The 20640-nt window shown below is 39.2% G+C and overlaps 1 protein-coding gene across 2 annotated transcripts in view; it reads left to right on the top strand.

Moving 5' to 3' along the window:
• The window catches only part of VPS50 (VPS50, EARP/GARPII complex subunit), a 139815-nt gene that overhangs the window by 93975 nt on the left and 25200 nt on the right, over positions 1–20640 (top strand). For both annotated transcript variants that reach the window (XM_018047422.1, XM_005678922.2), the window contains exons 18-20: positions 2584–2760; positions 6215–6333; positions 9328–9434. In XM_018047422.1, the coding sequence (XP_017902911.1) occupies positions 2584–2760; positions 6215–6333; positions 9328–9434 (403 nt within the window). The remainder of the gene's footprint in view (positions 1–2583; positions 2761–6214; positions 6334–9327; positions 9435–20640) is intronic.

The raw sequence follows: 20640 nt of genomic DNA, 5'->3' as shown, positions 1-20640 counted from the left end.
ATGCTTTCAATTTTTCACCATTGAGGATAATGTTTGCTGTGGGTTTGTCATAGATAGCTTTTATTATGTTGAGGTATGTTCCTTCTATTCCTGCTTTCTGGAGAGTTTTTATCATAAATGGATGTTGAATTTTGTCAAAGGCCTTCTCTGCATCTATTGAGATAATCATATGGTTTTTATTTTTCAATTTGTTAATGTGGTGAATTACATTGATTGATTTGTGGATATTGAAGAATCCTTGCATCCCTGGGATAAAGCCCACTTGGTCATGGTGTATGATCTTTTTAATGTGTTGTTGGATTCTGATTGCTAGAATTTTGTTGAGGATTTTTGCATCTATGTTCATCAGTGATATTGGCCTGTAGTTTTCTTTTTTTGTGACATCTTTGTCAGGTTTTGGTATTAGGGTGATGGTGGCCTCATAGAATGAGTTTGGAAGTTTACCTTCCTCTGCAATTTTCTGGAAGAGTTTGAGGAGGATAGGTGTTAGCTCTTCTCGAAATTTTTGGTAGAATTCAGCTGTGAAGCCGTCTGGACCTGGGCTTTTGTTTGCTGGAAGATTTCTGATTACAGTTTCAATTTCCGTGCTTGTGATGGGTCTGTTAAGATTTTCTATTTCTTCCTGGTTCAGTTTTGGAAAATTGTACTTTTCTAAGAATTTGTCCATTTCTTCCACGTTGTCCATTTTATTGGCATACAATTGCTGATAGTAGTCTCTTATGATCCTTTGTATTTCTGTGTTGTCTGTTGTGATCTCTCCATTTTCATTTCTAATTTTATTGATTTGATTTTTCTCTCTTTGCTTCTTGATGAGTCTGGCTAATGGTTTGTCAATTTTATTTATCCTTTCAAAGAACCAGCTTTTGGCTTTGTTGATTTTTGCTATGGTCTCTTTTGTTTCTTTTGCATTTATTTCTGCCCTAATTTTTAAGATTTCTTTCCTTCTACTAACTCTGGGGTTCTCCAACTCTTCCTTTTCTAGTTGCTTTAGTTGTAGAGTTAGGTTATTTATTTGACTTTTTTCTTGTTTCTTGAGGTATGCCTGTATTGCTATGAACTTTCCTCTTAGCACTGCTTTTATAGTGTCCCACAGGTTTTGGGTTGTTGTGTTTTCATTTTCATTAGTTTTGTCATTTCTTAAAGGGTCCAGTAGGTTCTTGATTTCTGCTGTGACTCATAAATTTGTCTGTAATGAGAAAATGCCTCTGGGATAAAAAAGGCATTTACTAAAAAATACCACTAGTTTTTTATTAGTTAATTGATTCCTTGAATCCTGTAATGTAATCTGTGAAAATATCTTTAATTGATTTGTTTTTTCTCTTGATTGAAACATAGTGTAGATAAATATTTCTTGTGTGTTAGACAATGTCCTACAAATATCCAGTGTCAGAATATAGTATATAAATTTAGATTCCTTTTTCAAAGGTCTACTGCAGTTAGTTTTTGCTTCTGGAAGAAATATCTTTCTAGAAGGAATTTTCTTATTCTGGATAAATGTAAAGAATACATGATTAAAAGGATTTTTTAAATGGAATAGTGTTTACGCTCATATTGTGTAATAGCTTACTTCCTATCCAGGTTTATCATATTGCTTTCCTAAAGTGGTGATATTAAATGCAGTGAAACAGATAGCAAAATTAATATTAATTTAAACATTATTTTAGAGTTATTAAATTAAGATGATTCCTTATATTACTTCAAATTCCAGCATTGACTTTAGAACCTCTATGTAAATAATTTTATTTGAATTTGTATTTAGCCATCAATTGTGTGTGTGGTACAGGCACACACAAATTCTCAGTCGGTAAAGAACCTGCCAGCAGTGCAGGAAACCTGGGTTCAATTCCTGGGTTGGAAAGATCCCCTGGAGAAGGAAATGGCAACCCACTCCAGTATTCTTGCCTGGAGAATCCCATTGGTAGAGGAGCCTGGCGGGCTACAGCCCATGGGGTCGTAAGAGCCAGCCACGACTGAATGACTAAACCACCATCACCACCACCATAACAGAGAAAGATGTATGTTGCATGCTTGGTTTTCATTGTATTCACATAGAGTATCTTAAATGGTGTAAGCTATTTGACCTGACAACAGTTAGCTTTTATAAATGACTCTGTTGATTAAAACTAACCTTCCGGGACTTTTGCTATTGTGTAAAATGTTTAGAATTATCATTTGAATTGAAATTATTAAAAATTCTGTGCCATTCCTTAAAGTAAGCCAAAAATAGCTTGATGCAGATAGCTCTGTTTTAAGTGATGTCGGTTACTGAATTGTCTTTGGGAAAACTTTTGAACATGTATGTGCAAATTTGTGCTTTCAGAAAACTTATGAGATTTAAAAATGAATAACATAAAGAATCAGGATGGTTTTCTTCGCTGACTACGTTTGCACTGATGGAATATGTTTATGTTGTTGTTCAGTCACTAAGTTGTGCCTAATACCTTGCAACCCCATGACCTGCAGCAGGCCAGGCTTCCCTGTCCTTCACTGTCTCTTGGAGTTTGGTCAAATTCATGTTTATGTACTTGAATTTTATTGTTGTTGCAAAAAGGAATCTGGCTCATTTCTTTTCTTAATGTCTAGGAATTTAAATTCATGGAACAGTCTCGTTCTCCATCAGTTTCACCCAGTAAGCAGTCATCTGCAACTTCCTCAAAGACAGTAACCTTGTTTGAGCAGTACTGCAGTGGTGGGAATCCATTTGAAATTCAGGCCGACCACAAAGATGAAGAAACAGAAGATGTCTTGGCTTCTAATGGGGTATGTGGTGTTTTCAAAACATACCCTGGAATGTAAGTGGGGTTTTCTTATCAAGAGTGTTGTACCCAGTGAGCAAGGTAATTGGCTAGATTTGTTCACACATTTACTACCCTCCTTTCCTACCTGTGGGGCTTCCCATGTGATGCAGTGGTAAAGAATCCACCTGCCATTGCAGGAATCACAGGAGACACAGGTTCGATCCTGGGTTGGGAAGATTCCCTAGAGGAGGAAATGGCGACCCACTCCAGTATTCTTGCCTGGGAAATCCATGGACAGAGGAGCCTAGAGGGCTGCAATCCATGGGATCGCAGAGAGTCAGACAAGACTAAGCACACACACGCGTTCATATATTTACCACCCACTTTCCTACTTTATACTCAGGCACCCGTGTTACTGTTTGCACTGGAAATGAATGGCTTTCCAGTACATTTTTTTGACATTGACCTTTTGAATGATGAGCTTTGTCTTTATGTTTACTTTGTGTTGTTGTTAGATTGCTTTGTATTCTTATCAGATTATTGATGGAATAGGAGTATAGTTTCTTCACTGCACAGCTAACATGATTTGTTGGATAGATGGATGTATGTGAGAATAGGTCATCTGCACTTTTCTCTCAACTCTACTCTTGGGCAGCTAAGTGAGTCATTTTGTTCCATATCCCCTTTACTGAGAAAGGGTAGTGTCTTGTTTGGTTACTGGCTAGGAATATTTTGAGCATTTAGGAGTATGATGTTTTTGTTTTGTAAATTTATTTATTTTTAATTGGTACAAAGTTGCTTTATAATGTTGTGTTGGTTTCTGCCATACATCAGTGCGAATCAGTCATGACTATGTGTGTGTATATATATATATCACCCCCCTTCCTGAATCTCCACCCGACCCTTCTAGGTCATCACAGTGACCCACTGGGCTCTTTGTGTTATATAGCAGTAGTGTTTTAACAACACTCTGAGCAGTTCAGAAAACACAAACCAGAAGTAGTGTGAGTTGATGGCAAGATTTGCAGGCAGCTGAACAGTTATGACTTTTATTGATTAACTGTGTGGCTCTTGGCAAGTTATTGTGACTTTGTGACCCTCAGTTTTCCCATGTTTACAGTGTGGGAATGCTTGCTTCACCATTACCTACAGGGTGTTTTCACAGTTTTTAATTTGGATGTGTCCTTCTGTTCTTCAGAATTTCCAGAGGGACTGGGTACAAATTTTATTTTGGATCTGATGAAGATGCAGTGAAGACTGTGCACATTTGACAAAAAGCTGTTGAATTTGTCTCCATGTTTTTGGGTTTTGTTATTAAGTGAAACTGTCCTTTGAAAAATCTTGTCATGAAAATACACCAATATCATGTTTCATTGTGGAGTAGAAATTATTTCATAGTAAACCTTATTTAAAATGATAATTTTGTGATTCTTTGTGACATTTTGTCTTGGTTAATGTAGACTAAACCGAAAGGAATTAAGCCGGTCGAATATTTTTGAAATAATGTGTCCCTCTGTACTAGTGATTTGTTCATTTTAATCTCCCATTGCCTTTGATTTTTTTCTTTGTAGCAGTTGTATTCTATATAAGGTAACCACGAACACTAAATCTGCAAGTAGAAAACTTACTCTTAGGCAACATATGGGATTAAGTATCTGCAAGCCTCTGGTCACAACATTTTCACCAACTGGTCAGTATACAGCCTTTGTTTTACGTGTGTTTTAATATACAGTGTCGACTTATTAACACTGAGCTCACAACTGACAGCACTGTAACCCATGCCTGAGTGAAGCTTATCTAACACACTTATTCTTGCCATACGGCACCTTACAGTCTTCTTGCACTTGGAAACACTGGGTGACACCAGTCCTGTGCTTGGGGGACATTCTGAAGGGTGAAATCACCGGCGAAATGCACAGAAACCTTAAGAATGTGGCACTAGATCACCTGTGGGAAGGGCCTTTGTTTATAGCCAAAATAAGAAGGGAGAGGGCTGGTTGCCTTGTTTGCTCTCAGTTGGGAGTATGCAGGTGAGGTGACTCAAAAGGGTTTGCCACTCCACACAGCACGCATCCATGCACGACCGTGGAAGTGTTGTGAAGTCTTGATGTTGGGGTTACAAATTTTATCAGGTATGGAAACTTGCAAACACAGAATCCTTGAAAATGATCTGTGGTGCTGGGCAGTTGACCCTAGTCTATAGAGAACACCTTTCTGAGTGTCAGCAGAATCATGTTGTGTACAAGTAGGGGAGAAGGTCTCTAATGTTCGTTTGTATCCATTAACGTGTGAGCTGATGACCTTCCCAGGTACAGCATAGGTCCTTGAGGGTCAGAGTCCACGTCTTAGAAACAACCTGTCAGAATGCGTTGTTGCTGTTGTTCAGTCGCTAAGTCGTGTCTGACTCTTTTGGGAGCCTGTGGCTGTAGCCTGCCAGGCTCCTCTGTCCATGGGATTCTCCAGGCAAGAATACTGGAGTGGGTTGCCGTTTCCTTCTCCAGGGGATCTTCCTGACCCAGGGGTCAAACCTCGTCTCCCGCTTGGCAGGCAGGCTTTTTACCACTGAGCCATCTGGGAAGCCTGTCATAATGCTTTAGACTCAAAAGTAGTCGTTGAATTAGAGGACTAATTTCTTCCCATGTTGTCGTCATACTGGTCTCCTCAACCGGCATATGGGGGTAAAACTCCTTCATAGAATTGTTTTGAAGAGTCAGTGGGGCAGTTCATGAAAGCACTTAGCCCAGTACTTGGTTAAAACGCAATAAATGTTCGCCATTGTTCTGTCATACTAATTTATGAGGCTCGTCGGCAGTGATGTGGCGATACTGCCATGCTTCCTTTGTTGCGCGTGGACTCTGCTTCCTCTCCCACGCTGGCTCTGGGCCACGATGCCAAAAAGAGGATGAAAAGGCACTCTGCCTCTCAAGAGCAAATCTGCCATTTTTGTCCTTGCTCTCAGTAGTCCCTGGATGCTTAGCCTAAGTTTCTAAGCTGCCCTTGGAATTAAATGATGAATTAGATAGAATATTAGCATGTGTGTTGTATGTGTTTATTAAGCTGAATTAATACTTCTAGACTGTCAGGATTTTATCCTTCAGCTTCTTATAATAAATTAGCAAAATGAAAATAAGTATGGTGAGACTACTTGAAGGAAGAGTTTTTTTTAATCAAACATACACTCTTTTCCTCTTCTAGGGTGCGGGTTGTTTTTTATTTTGTTTGTTCATAGGGAAACTTTTTTTTCTTTGGGGCATTTATAAGCTTTTGAAAGTATAATGTTTGTATTTTTCTTTTTTCCTTTGAGCTGGTTAAGGTAGCATGATGATAAAGAAAAGGGAAGGTTAACAAGGTTTTGATGGCAAAATCAAAGCTTCTTATAAGGTTGGGTATTATTTTATTGTGTTGAAAGACTCCAAGAAAGGTTGGTTCTACATTCACACTGTTGAATATACTGTTTTGTTGGTTTTTTTTTTCAGTATGAATCTGATGAACAAGAAAAAAGTGCCTACCAGGAATATGACAGTGACAGTGATGTTCCTGAGGAACTAAAACGAGATTTTGTTGATGAGCAGACAGGCGATGCTCCTGTGAAAAGGTAATTATTCTTAGGTTGTACGGTATTTCACATTTTATGTTGCATGCTTAACATATAGGATTTACTTGCAAGGTTAGGAAAAAACAAACCTCAAAAATTAAATTTTCTTTTGGTTATAATATCACATGACAAGTTAATATATTTTTAAAATGATTCCTGAAAGGCTGAAAATGTAGTAGTTTACATATATATATATATATATATATATATATATATATATATATATATAAAATGGGCATAACCTAAGAGCTCTTCATTTAGAGATCAGTAGCTTTTGCAGATAAACAGACTTGCAATTTATAGAATCAGTACCGCCTTGGAAGGCAGTCTATGCCTCACATAGATCAGTTCAGTTTGTTTCACATTGATTTCCTTTTCCTCAAGGAGGAAAATAGTCATTTGTTTTGTATGTGGAGTTCTTGCCTCAGTCTAGTAAATAGAGAAAAATCTTCCCAGTGTCATTGACATTTGCTATTGGAGCCTTTTATTAATGTTCCTTTTTTTGTACTTTCGTTTTTGTTTTATGATTAACTGTCTTCTTCAAAAACTGTGATAACCGTATAAGAATTTTTGTCACCTTCTTTAAATTGGGCCTGATTCTGATTTGTGAGTAATGTCATGACTATCAGACACTGAATGACCACAAATATATTTTTAATGACAGATTTACATACCCTCTTTCCTACCCTTTTCCCTCCAATTACCTAGTTAATACTTGGTTGATTTGACACCTTGATTGATAGAATCTCTCACCTAAAAAATGAGCAACTCATATAATTGGGAAAATTTATTTCCATTGGTTTGTACAAATGTGTGATATATACATCTGTGATCTATTTTGAACTGAGTAGAACTATTTTTTTGGACTTCTTCATCAGATGTTTTGGGTATGTTTTTGCTGAAAAGAAAACTCTAATTAAGTTGAACAAACAGCTGCCATTTACATGTGTATATACTCCCATTCTTGGTGGGTTTTACAGCCCCTTAAACTTCTACCCTTAAGGAATATACACAATGTAAACTACTAATTGCAGCCAGCCAACCGGTTGACAGTTACTGTCAATTTCAACTTCTCAGTGTCTCTTGAATTTATCAAAATTTCTTGTATTTCACTGTCGCCATCCTAGTTCAAGGAAAAGTGTCTGTGCAAGATCATTGAATCAGTCCCCTTCCCTTGGCTTTCCATCTCTAGTCTTAACCCTTTCTAATCCATTCTTGGATACAAATTTAGATTTTTCTTTCATATACAAATTTGACCGTGTCTTTTTCCTGGCTAAAATGCTTAGTGGCTCACCACCGCGATTATGGTAAGGTTCACGCTCTTTGTGATCATGAGGGTCCGTTGTTTTCGGTGGTCTGGCCTTACTTTTCCTTCTGCCCATGCATTCTCCCGGCTGCCACTGTCAGCTCCTTATGCCTCTCTCAGTATATTGCTTTCTCACCTCTGGCCTTGTTACATGGTGTCCCCTTTTCTTCTGTACTTACCATATATCTTCTACTTCTCCTTTGAATTTACTACTGTCACCGCAACCCTAGACTTTACCATTATACCCTATACCTATTTCAGATTCTAAGTAAAGTGTCTTTCATATTGGTAGGTCTGAAATCAGGATGCTTGGTACACTTGATGTGTACTTTCCCTAGAACACTTTTTTGTTTTTTAAATGACATATCTTCCTTTTTGTTTTTTATTTATTTAATGACATATAGTTGACTTATAATTTTGTGTTAGTTGTCAGTGTACAGCAAAGTGATTCACTTATGCATATATATGTGTATATATATATTCTTTTCAAAAATTCTTTTCCATTATCGTTTATCATGAGGTATTGAATACCTTGTATATACAATACAATACTATACAATAGTTCCTTGTGCTATAGTTCCTTGTGCTATACAATAAATCCTTGTTTTTTTAATCTATTTTGTATGCGGTGGTGTGCATCTGTTAATCCCATATACCCAGCTAAAACTCCCCACCATTTCCCCTTTGATAACCATAAGGTTTCTTTCCAATGTCTGTGAGTCTGTTTTTGTTTCATAAGTGAGTTCATTTGTATTGTTTTTTAGATTCCACATATAACTGATATCCTATAGTATTTGTCTTTCTTTGTGTGACTTACTTAGCTTAGTGTAATAATCTGTAGGTTCATCCATGTTGCTCCAAATAATATTATTTCTTTTTTATGGCTGAACAGTATTCCATTGTATGGGTGTGTTTGTCTGTGTATGTGTATGTGCATATGTGCATGTGTGGGTTTACATACACACACACACACACACACACGCACTTTATCTGTTCATCTGTAGATGGATACTTAGGTTGCTTCTACATCTTGGCTATTGTAAGTAGTGCCACTGTGAGAATTGGGCTTCATGTATCTTTTCAAGTTAGAGCTTTCATCTTTTCTAGATATATGCCTAGGAGTAGGATTGTTTCATGTGCCTATTGGCCATCTGTATGTCTTCCTTGGAGAAATGTCCATTTAGGTCTTCTGCTTATGTTTTGATTGGGGTGTTGTTTTTTTGTTATTGATTCCTATGTGCTGTTAGTATATTTTGAAAGGTTAGCCCTTGTCAGTCCCATCATTTGCAAATATTTTCTCCCAATTCATGGGTTGTCTTTTAATTTTGTTTATGGTTTCCTTTACTGTGCAAGATTTTAAGTTTGATTAGGTCCCATCTGTTTATTTTTGCTTTTATTTCTATCGGCTTGGGAGACAAAACATTGCTCTGATTCAGTGACACAGCTTCTTTTAGTGGTTGATAATGTGTGAGAACTGAAGAAATACGTTATAGTCCTTCATTTCTTGGCTTACTGATTTCTCTTCCCCTCTGTAAGGACAGGAGGATAATCTCTGTATCCCCAGCTGATACATGGTAAGATTTTCAATAGCTAATTAGTGAAGGAAGGCTATATCCTAAGCTGAATAACATATTGACTTACTACTTGGCAACCCTAATTTGAAATCTGTTTTGTTTTCTCATATCAAGTGTTTCTCGAGAGACCCTAAAAAGCAGGAAGAAATCAGACTACAGTCTAAATAAAGTGAATGCACCCATCTTAACAAATACAACATTGAATGTAATAAGGCTTGTTGGTAAGTAGCTATTTCTCTTTAAAAAAAATATTATAGCCGTTACATTAGTCTACATTTGTTACCAAATGGATTTTCATTGTGCAGTCCAGTGCCCACCACAATGAAGAATTTAAGATTGTCCTATGTCAGTGCTTTCTCATTTTGAGTGTTCCAAATAGTATGATACTAATGTCAGTTTTTCTTTTTTTGGTTAACTACTAATATTTGTGTCTTCCACTTTTTGTAAAAGATTCCAATTAATAGAAATCTAGTGGAAAAATTCTCTGTGTGAGGTGGAGGTCCATATGAGATGGTAGTAGCAGTTTTGTATTTATACAGTGTTTTGTATTTTATTGTTTCACTGATATTCACAATCTTGTCAGATAGGCAGAGTGAATAGTGATTGTTCTGGCATTTTTCAGACCCAAGAGTTCTACAAGCTAAATGTTCACACTGTGGGAAGTGTTATTCATATTATAGATAAGACCTTTATTGATGATTTTGTAGGAGGCAAAGAACCTAGAAATGCCATATGAAATATCTAAGTTTGAAGATGATACGGATTTTTAATATCAGTACTCCAGCATTTTATATGCTTTCTCAACCTTTGTATCTCATAAATAAGTCTGTACATTTGACAAATAAGTTATAGAGATGTCTTCTCATGTTAATTAAGTTATCTATACCAGTCAGGAATCTTACTGATTTTCTATAAAAATCTCTGTATTCTATTTATGGAGATGATAATTTCCTGTTGCCTAGTTTAATTACTGTTAGCTCTAATAAAAAAAGTTTGTGTTCCCAAAGATAATTTCTAAATTTCATTAATGAATGGGATAAAGAAGGAAAAGTGGTTTTTCTTTTTTTTAGAAGTCTCACTTTCTTTAGGAAAAATAGTGTGGAAAAGTAATAATGAATTGAGCAGAAAAGAAAATGTTTATATTTTTATGATACAGGAAAATGGCAGATTCTAAAAGGCTATGATATGGCTGATTGTTGCCAGGGAATTAGCTTTTTTTCCTTATCCAAGAGAGCTAACTGAACCTGCAGTCATGAGTTACTCTCCAGAATCTATAGTCAGAGTTAGAAGAGTTCCGAGGAGATGATCTTGTATAGTTTCCCATAAAATGAGGATTTCTTTCTCTACTGCATCTAATGTATGTGGGCCATCTAGCAGTCTCTGTTTCACGTCTTGTAGTTGCTGAAACCATTATTAGTTTGCAAGACTCCTCATTCTGCTCTTAGACTGATATAATTGGTAGAAATCTCTCCCTCATAGTAAACCAAAATAACTGTCTAATTCTACCTCTTGGTCTTAGATATGCTCTTAAGAGCAAAAAGAGTAAGTCTGTACTTTTTTCTCCTTTTTTCTCATATGGTCACTTTTCCAGTATGTGGTTGTAGCTATACCACTTCCTTTCCTTTTGCTTCCCCTCCCCCAGTCCATTCTTCAGGGTCAGTGTGCTTCAGTTCACTTCAGTTCAGTCGCTCAGTCGTGTCCGACTCTTTGCGACCCCGTGAATCACAGCACGCCAGGCCTCCCTGTCCATCACCAACTCCCGGAGTTCACTCAGACTCACATCCATCGAGTCAGTGATGCCATCCAGCCATCTCATCCTCTGTCGTCCCCTTCTCCTCCTGCCCCCAATCCCTCCCAGCATCAGAGTCTTTTCCAATGAGTCAACTCTTCGCATGAGGTGGCCAAAGTACTGGAGTTTCAGCTTTAGCATCATTCCTTCCAAAGAACACCCAGGGCTGATCTCCTTTAGAATGGACTGGTTGGATCTCCTTGCAGTCCAAGGGACTCTCAAGAGTCTTTTCTAACAGTTCAAAAGCATCAGTGTGCTTAAGTTCCCTTATATGGTCCTCATTGTTGGATATTCTAAAGTCCTTGTCATCCTTATCAGTCCTCTGTACTCACTGTAGATTACAGTGTTTGGACACACTGCTTGAGATGTAGTTGAATGAAGTCAGTTTGTGCTCGGTTACGTGGAAGTAACAAAACACCCTAACACATCAGTGGCCTTATCATGATTTATCACAATGCATATTGACTCCTGAGCTTCTTAGTTCTGCCCCAGTGTGTGTCTTCATTCTGCGATGCAGGCTGAAAAAGTAGCACCGATCTGGGATGTGGGGAGAACAAGAGCTGAACCATACTATGGCTCTTAAAGCTGCCACTGTGATGTGCTACCCTGAATTCCTGTAACATGTCACTAGTCATAGCAAGTCAGGCTTGACCCGTGGTAGAGAAGTGAACTTCACAGAAGGGAACTGCCAGTCCAGGGCAGTGGACAAGGATGCATAACCCTCTTCCAGGGAGTGGAGGTGGAAAAGAACAGATAATTGGGGAAAATAATACAGTCAACCACATTAAATGGTAACTTAACCACATTTAAGGTAAGTTAACTCCTTACCTAGTTCAAAAAGGGCTAGAGGTCATCATTGTTGCCTTCTGCCCTAAAAGACATATATTCACTCAAAGAAAATAGGAAGCCACAACAAAACTGAGGAGAAAATCATGTTTTATTCCAACTGTGTGCATGGTAAGTCGCTTCAGTCATGTCCGACTCTGCAACCCTGTGGACCCCACCAGGCTCCTCTGTCCATGGGATTCTCCAGGCAAGAATACCGGAGTGGGTTGCCAGGCCTTCTTCCAGGGGATCTTCCTGACCCAGGGATTGAACTCGAGTCTCTTACATCTGCATTGGCAGGCGGGTTCTTTACCGCTAGCACCACCTGGAATGCAGGCAAATCAGAAGGAACAATGCATTCTGTTTTTCTCATTATCTAAGAAAGGGATATGTTAACGATAGAAGTGTACTCCTGGAACTAAATTCAGAAGACAGTAACAACAAATTCTTCCATAAGAATCACTGACCAACACAGTGGACATTGTTTTCTAACAGTGGCTTTATAGAAACAGAAAAAGTTCATTCTGTGGCTCTTTAGTATAGCAGGTGTGTAAAACCTGAGCGGTCCTGAATAGAACCTTACTCAGGGAATCTGAGCATCGCAATTCCAATCTTCTTCCCACTGGATCTTTTACGAGAGTTGTCATTAGGGCACAGTGCATAGAATGATCATCTGACTCTCGTGTCTTTTCATTTAGGGCTGGGATTAGGTGCTGCCACTGTTCCTCAGTGCTGCCTCCCGTGGGTACAAATATGGAAGAATGCTAGGTAGGGTTGGTTACTGCCAGTTGCTACCATTATAAGGCCTAGTTGGCTGGCTGTAGAGAAGGCAACAATTTTCTTGATGTCATTTTCGCACATTGCTGTGAATAGCATGGTGATAGCCCCTAGGCATAGTATAATGGGCTGGGCATATTTGTTGCTCTCTGTTAGTGGGTAAAAGCGGGTTAGTAGGAAAATGCCTGCTACTCCTGTTGTGCTTGAGTGGAGTAGTGCTGAGACAGGGGTGGGGCCTTCTACTGCGGAGGGCAGTCACGGATGTAGACCAAATGGGGCGGACTTTCAGGTTGCAGCTAGTACTAGCCCTGTTAGAGGCAGGCTGGAGTTGTCTGGGTTTGATATGAAAACTTGTTGAAGGTCTCAGGTGTTAAGGTTAGTTAGGAATCATGCTATTGCTAGGATAAATCCGATGTCACCAATGCGGTTATTCAGGATTGCTTGTAGGGCTGCTGTGTTTGCATCTGCTCATCCGTATCGTCATCCGATGAGCAAAAATGATATAATTCCAGTGCCTTCTCAGCCAATAAATAATTGAAATAGGTTGTTTGTGGTAACAAGGATAAGCGTTATGATGAGGAATAAGAGTAGATAGTTAAAGAAGTGATTAATGTTGGGGTCTGAGTGTATGTATCACATTGAGAACTCTATAATAGATCATGTAACTAATGGAGAAGGCGATGGCACCCCACTCCAGCACTCTTGCCTGGAAAATCCCATGGACGGAGGAGCCTGGTAGGCTGCAGTCCATGGGGTCGTGAAGAGTCAGACATGACTGAGCGACTTCACTTTCACTTTTCACCTCCTGCATTGAAGGAAATGGCAACCCACTCCAGTGTTCTTGCCTGGAGAATCCCAGGGACAGGGGAGCCTAGTGGGCTGCCGTCTATGGGATCGCACAGAGTTGGACACGACTGAAGCAACTTAGCAGCAACGAATAATACTACTGGGACAAATATTATTGAGAAGTAATCTATTTTGAAGCTAAGTGATAATTTAAGGGTTTGGATAGTTAGCCAGTGTCAGTTTGAAATGATTATCTCTTGGCCTGTGTGGATAAATATTATTGTGGGAATTATACTAGTAATGAAGGCGCATGAGATGGTTGTTTTTACGTAAAGTGGGTAATTGGAGGTTTTGTAGGTGTTAGAGCTTGTTATTATAATGGGTATGGTTAGTAACAATAGGGTGGTCAGTGTAAAGGAAGAGAATAGGTTTATTACTTTTATTTGGAGTTGCACCAATTTTTTGGTTCCTAAGACCAACAGATAACTACTATCCTTTAAAAGTTCGAAAAAGCCATGTTGTTAGACATGGGGGCATAGAATTAGCAGTTACTTTTTCAGTAAATAAGAAGGTAGTAAACTTCTATTATTAGATTCACAATCTAATGTTTTTTTTAAAACTATATTTACAGTACAAGGGTCCTAGAATAATTTTTGGGTTTAGGGATAGTAATAACAAGGGTAAGATGTGTAATGACATGAGAGCATTTTCTCGTGTGAAGGAAGGTATAATTTTGTTAATATGGTAGTTGTATTTGCCTCGTTGTGTTGTGATTAGCGCATACAGGGAGGATAAGGCAGTAATTACTATATTTGCCCCTGTTAGAATAATTGTGATGTTGGATCATGAAAAAGTTGATATTACTACAAATAGCTCTCCAGTCAGGTTGATTGTTGGGGGTAGAGCCAGATTAGTTAAGCTTGCTAAGAGTCATCAGGTGGCCATTAGTGGGAGGAATGTCTGTTGGCCTCAGGCTAGGATTATTGTTCAGCTATGAATTCATTTGGAGTTAGAGTTTGCTAGGCAGAAAAGTATGGAGGATGTAAGACCATGGGCAATTATTAGGGCTGTGGCTTCTATGTAGCTTCAAGGTGTTTGGATAAGAATGGCTAAAATAACAAGTGCTATGTGGCTGATAGACAAGTATGCAATGAGTGACTTTAGGTCCGTTTGGTGAAGACAAATCGAGCTAGTTATGATTATACCCCATAGGGATAGTATGATAAATGGACACGCTATAAAGTCAGTTACTGGATTTAGGGGTAATGAAATTCGTAGTATCACCTAGTTTTAGTAGGACTGCTGCAAGAACTATAGAGCCTGCAGTGGGGGCTTCTGCATGGGCTTTGGGTAGTCAAAGGTGGAGGCTATATAGTGGTATTTTACTATGAAAGCTATTATGCATTCTAGTCACATAAAGACATTTGACCAGGAATTAGATATTGGTTGTGCTCAGTACTGAAGTATTAAGAAGTCCAGATACAAATAGGAGGAATAGTGGCAGCACTGAGCACTTTCACGCCCACCACTTTCTCTCTGCCTGGGGCGTCTATATCTTCATTTTGTACATATTCATGGACTAGAATTTTAAGGGAACCACTCACTGAGGGGTCTCCGACTAGTGAATAACAGTACTCCATCCCTTGCTACTATTGCATAGAAATACTTGAAGGTAATACTGGCAAAGGTAACGTCTCTTCTTACAAAGCCAGTACAGTTGTGTAAATAAGTTAGATTAATTTTTGGTGCCTGGGAAGATGAAGGAACTCATTCTCAGTGGTTGGGAAGCACATTTGAGAACATTAAAGGGGTATACAAAGTGTCCTTTTTCAGTGGTGATTATTTGGCAGATCTTTAGGAGAGATTAGACAAAAGAGTGTTAACGGAGCTCCCCAGTGCTAGGTGGTACCTAAATCTATTAGAAAGGTTTGGAGTCTTTCACAAGTACAGGGGACTAACCAGAGTGCTTGCTTGTGAAAAGAGAAAATCCTGTCAGGCTGAGAATTTCTTGCAGACAGAGGCAGAGAAATTTTAAGATATATGTCTCATCATTGAAGTAGCCTTGTTAACCACAGTTTTCTCTACTGGAGGCAACTCTCATGTGAGCAGCTATGGTTAACTCTGAGGGGCAGAGGATAGGGTGCCAAAACCTATGTTCATAAAACCTGCAGACCTTAAAACAAAATTAATTACCCTAGCAGCTGGAAAGAATACACACCAACCCATCCACAGGATTTAACATTACCGGAATACCTACATAAGGGACGTTTAGTTAGACTGTGGCTGAGTGGCAGTGTATATGACGGAGGAAACACAAATATCGGAGGGAAGAAATCTCTTTCGTTGGTACATTCTTATAGGTGGGGCATTGATATTATCATTTTATCGCAGAGTATTTTAAATTGAAAAAGTAATGCGTGAAAATGGTTAAAAGTTAACATACCCCAAGGTATAAACAAAGGCCTGGCCTCCAAATCACCTTTCTCATTTGCAGCCCAGTTGCCCTTTATGTGCTATTTATACCCACTGAGGAGCTCTCAACTCAGTGCACTGCTCTAAGGATAACAAACATCCTTCCAGCTCAGATCCTGTTCGTGCTTTTGCCCCATCAGATTGTTAGCTCCTATACAAGAAGAAGAAAGTTTGCCATCTTTGCAGCCTATAGAGCACCCAGAAAGTGCTTTTCGCTTCTGTAGCTACTCAATAAATTTTACACTGAGAACTCTTTAATTTTTAACACACAGACACACACTTCCAGCATTTCTTTTTCTTTTTACCCCGCATTCCCTCCTCTGCACAGGGGCTGTGTCGCACTGACTAAATCCCCCCAGGCCCCCTCCCCTGTGGTCCTCACACTCCTCTCTGGTTCCCTACGATGAGCTCGTAAGGCAGCCCCAGTCTTCCTCCTCTGGTGTAGTCCTTGTCCATGCTGCTGCTTGATTTCTTCTCCAGCCCGTCTGTGTGCCTCTTTCCCTTGAGTATACAGGACTCAGCATCTAGATTTAGGGTGAGAGGGGTTTTGTTTTCTGCTTTTTAAAAAAATTTAAGTATTGTTGATTTACAGTGTTTCAGATGTACAGGAAATGATTCCGTTTTATATATGTGTATATAACACACATATGCACATATGTACATATATATATGTATATATTTCTTTTTCAGATTGTTTTCCATTATAGACTGTTACAAGATATTGAATATAGTTCCCAGTGCTGTACAGTAGGTCCTTGTTTTTTATTTTATATATAATAGTGTGTTTCCATTAAACCCAAATTCCCAATTTATTCTCCCTCTTACCCTTTGGTAACAATAAGTTTGTTTTCTGTGTCTGTGAGTCTGTTTCTGTTTTGTAAATTAGTTCATTTGTATCTTTTCTTAGATTCCACATATAAGTGATATCATGTGATTTTTGTCTTTCTCTGTCTGACTTGACTTGACTTAGAATGATCATCTCTAGACCCACCCGTGTTGCTGCAAAGGGCGAGAGTTTAAACAGTGCTTCCCCTATGGAGCTTTTCCTCATCTCTAGATTAGGTTAGATTCTCTGCATGTAATATCCTATATATATATGTATGTCTCCCATTTTGCCTTCATCACGAGTATATTTATTTTATTTAGGAGAGGTAGCTAAGACATTCTGCTCTCTTAATTATATGCTATGTAAACATTTAACAAGCATTTTCTCATGAGTTTTTCAGAGTACCTTTTTAATATACAGTTAATTGAAGCCTGTTGATAAATAACTTGCTGTATATGTCACACAGGTTGTCTGATCCTAGAGCCAGTAAGCTCTTGACTTCCATGCTTCATAGCCCTAGTGGAGGATGTCAGGAGTGTCAGTTCCTGGACAGAGGTCAGCACAGTGGTAGTAGAGGTTGGAGGCAGGAATAGGAGCTTCATGAAGTTTGTAATTTGGGAGACATCCTTCTTGGTTATCTGGGCTACCTATTAGGTAACTTTCCTCTGTGTTCCTAAAGCATGCTGCCTCTGTGCCTCTGTCGGGAACTCTGGAGAGGAAGAGAGGGTGCCGTATATCTGAACTACAGACCACATTTTCTCAGCTCAGCTGGCTAGCTTTGGAACCATACTTCTGTATTTTTATCAAGGTAGCTCCTCTCATAGTAACACGTGCATGTGTACGTGCGTGCTCAGTCGTGTCCGACTCTGCGACCCCATGGACTGTAGCCTGCCAAGCTGCTCTGTCCCTGGGATTCTCCAGGCAAGAATACTGGAGTGGGTTGCCATGCCCTCCTCCAGGGGATCTTCCTGACCCAGGGATCAAACCCGCATCTCCTGCACTGCAGGCAGGTTCTTTACCACTGAGCCACCCGGGAAGGCCTCGCAGTAACACATTAACTAGTAAAGAAGAACCTGTGGCAAAAAGCAAGTGTCTCCCACGCACCTCCTGCTCCATCTCAATAGTAGGGAGGCAGTTGCTTGGTTTGTTTCTGATTGTCTTTCTACTAATTGTAATTTCTCAGAAAAGGGTGTTAAGAAGTAAATGTTTTGAATCCTTGTCAGTCTAAATATGTCTTTATTCTGCTCTTCATGGAATGACAGTTTAGTTGTGTATAGAATTGTCGACTGAGAATTACTTTTCCTTAGAAAGTGGGAATGTCTGATGGTCTATTATTCATTTTTTGCAGGTGAATTTCTTCTGTCTGAAAGTTTTTATGTTTTTTTTCCCCCTTGGTGTTTCAGAATCCTCCATGATGTCTCTGTGAGGTCTTTTTCATTAAGTGTGGTGGGCAGTTGGTTGCCGTTTCAGTCTAATGGTTCGTGTGTTTCTCAGCTATGACTGTTTCTTTGATTTCTGCCTCCCCATTTTCTTTAATCCCTTTTTCTCTGATTTCCCCCTACTCAAGTGTTCAGTCTCTTAAATTGGCCCTTTACGTCTCTCATATTTCTCTAATATCAGTATTTTTCTGTATTTTTGTCTTTTTGCTATACCTTCTGGTAGACTTCCTTTTCCCATCTCTTTAATTTTTTTAAAAAATCACATTTTTAATAATTTTAAATACTTAAGAACCCTTCTATACTCTTTTTCTTCCTGCCATGTTTGCCTATGATAGGGCTTTACAATAATTACTGTATTTCCTCTTCTTTAGCTTCAGTTGTTTTATTTTCTCTAGCATCAGCTTTTCTCTTTACAGTCATTCTGAATTTTCCTCATGGGCCTGGTGACTTTCGATTATTTATCCCTAAAATAGAAGGCCTGGATAGCTATTGTGGGTGTCCTCTGCTGAGTAATTAGAACTGTGTTGGAGCCGGCTCTTTCTCTTTAGTAGGTATTCTAACTGGGAACTTTGTATAGAGTAGGGCAGGTCTGGGTGGATGGCAGCCCACTCTAGTATTCTTGCCTGGAGAATCCCATGGACGGAGGAGCCTGGTGGGCTACAGTCCACAGGGTCGCAAAGAGTCAGACATGACTGAGCAACTTCACCCACTCACTCACTTTACATTATGGGGACAGATCTCCCAGAATGAGAAAGATTTTAATCTGTGGTGCCAATAGCCACACTAGAAACCTTAGCTTTTCTAATTTATTTTTTTAAGTTTGTTCAATTAAGTGTATTTGCCGGTTTTGAGAGAGGTGTTGTTTATTCTTTACTTCTTTTAGAAAGAACTCCTAGGGGGCTTTATTTTGCTTTTGTCTGGGAAATTCTGGCAGCCTATACAGTAGTCCCCCCTTATGTGTTGAGATATGTTCAAAGATCCCCAGTAGATGCCTAAAACCATAGGTCATGGCAAACCCTATATAGATGATGTTTTTTCTTCTGTACACATACCTGTGGTAAAAAGTTTAATTTATAAATTAGGCGAGGCGCAGGATAAGATTAACAAGCCATACTAATAATAAAATAGAAAAATTATAACATATACTATAATAAACGTTATATAAATGTAGTCTGTCTCACACTCTACAGATTCTTACTGTACAGATTCAGTGCCTTTACCATCTTAGCTAAACACTTACTGCTTTGGCTGAAACTTTTGCAGTCCAAGGTGTGACAATAAAAACTAGCATAAATTTCTTTTTGCTTCATCATGGTTTCACAGAAGATCCAATCTTACCACAGATCTTAGCATCCTCAGCGTATGATTTTTTTTTTCTTTCATTACTAAGTTGTGAACGTCCACCTTTTCACTCAAAGGAAGTACCTACCGTACAGCTTCTCTTTGGCAGATTCGAATGGCCAGCATCACTTCTCTTGCATTTGGGGGCCATTATAAAGTAAAATCAGGATTCCTTAAACACAGGCACAGAGATACCACGACAGTTGATCTGATAACTGAGATGGGACTAGCAGGCAGGATATGCTGGTCAAAGGGATGGTGCCAGACAGCGTGTGATTTCAGCATGCTGCTCAGAGCAACACTCGATTTAAAACTTATGACTTATTTCCAGGATTTTCTGTTTACTGTTCTAGGAGTGAGGTTGGCTGTGGGTAACTGAAACCGCAGATAAGGTTGGGGGGCCTACAGTACTGTAACTGCTGATGAGGAACAGTAGCTAGGGTGTGGGGACAGGAACTTTGTTCCATATGTAGGCCTTCAGTTCACCCAGCTTTTCTCAGCCCCATGTCTTGCTCCTGCTCTCTTGCAGTACCTGTTGCTTTTAAGCAGTCACGTCTTACCAGGCAGCTTCCACAGCCTTTGCGGTTCTCTTTGTATCTTTCCATCATCCTGCTCCCATCTGCTCTCTGTCATCTAGTACAGACAGGGATTGGGAAACTGTAGCCTGCAGGCCAAATCAGTCTGACTGCCTGTTTTTGTAAATAAAGTTTGATTGGAATACACCCGTGCTCATTTGTTCACATGTCATCCGTGGCTGCTTCTGTGCTATGATGGGAGAGTTGAACAGTTGAAACCAAGACTAGCAGAGCTGAGTATCTGCCCCAGACACTGAACAACATACGAAGCCTAAGCTATCTAGTTTTTGGTCCTCTACAGGAAGGGTTTGCCAACCCCTGGTCTAGGAATGTTTTGAAATTTATCGTTTTCTGGGGAGCATACCTATCTGCCTTTACTCTCTCAGCCTCTTCTCTTCAGAGGTATTTTAATTGATAGTAAAATTCTCTTTTAGTTCAGTAATACTGAGGGAGTGCATAAATTCCCTCAGGCCTCCAAAGGCCTACTTGACCCTCTAGTACTGGAAAGACAGATTTCTTACTCTTCTCTATGTTAGTATACTGGCAGCCTGCTTATCAGTGACTGCCTTCCGTGTCTGGCCCTGTGAAGTCATGGAA

Source organism: Capra hircus, chromosome 4, assembly GCF_001704415.2.
Source record: "Capra hircus breed San Clemente chromosome 4, ASM170441v1, whole genome shotgun sequence".
Classification (NCBI taxonomy): domain Eukaryota; kingdom Metazoa; phylum Chordata; class Mammalia; order Artiodactyla; family Bovidae; genus Capra; species Capra hircus.
Note: the sequence above shows the minus strand (reverse complement) of the source record. Positions and strands in the feature narration are given on the sequence as shown.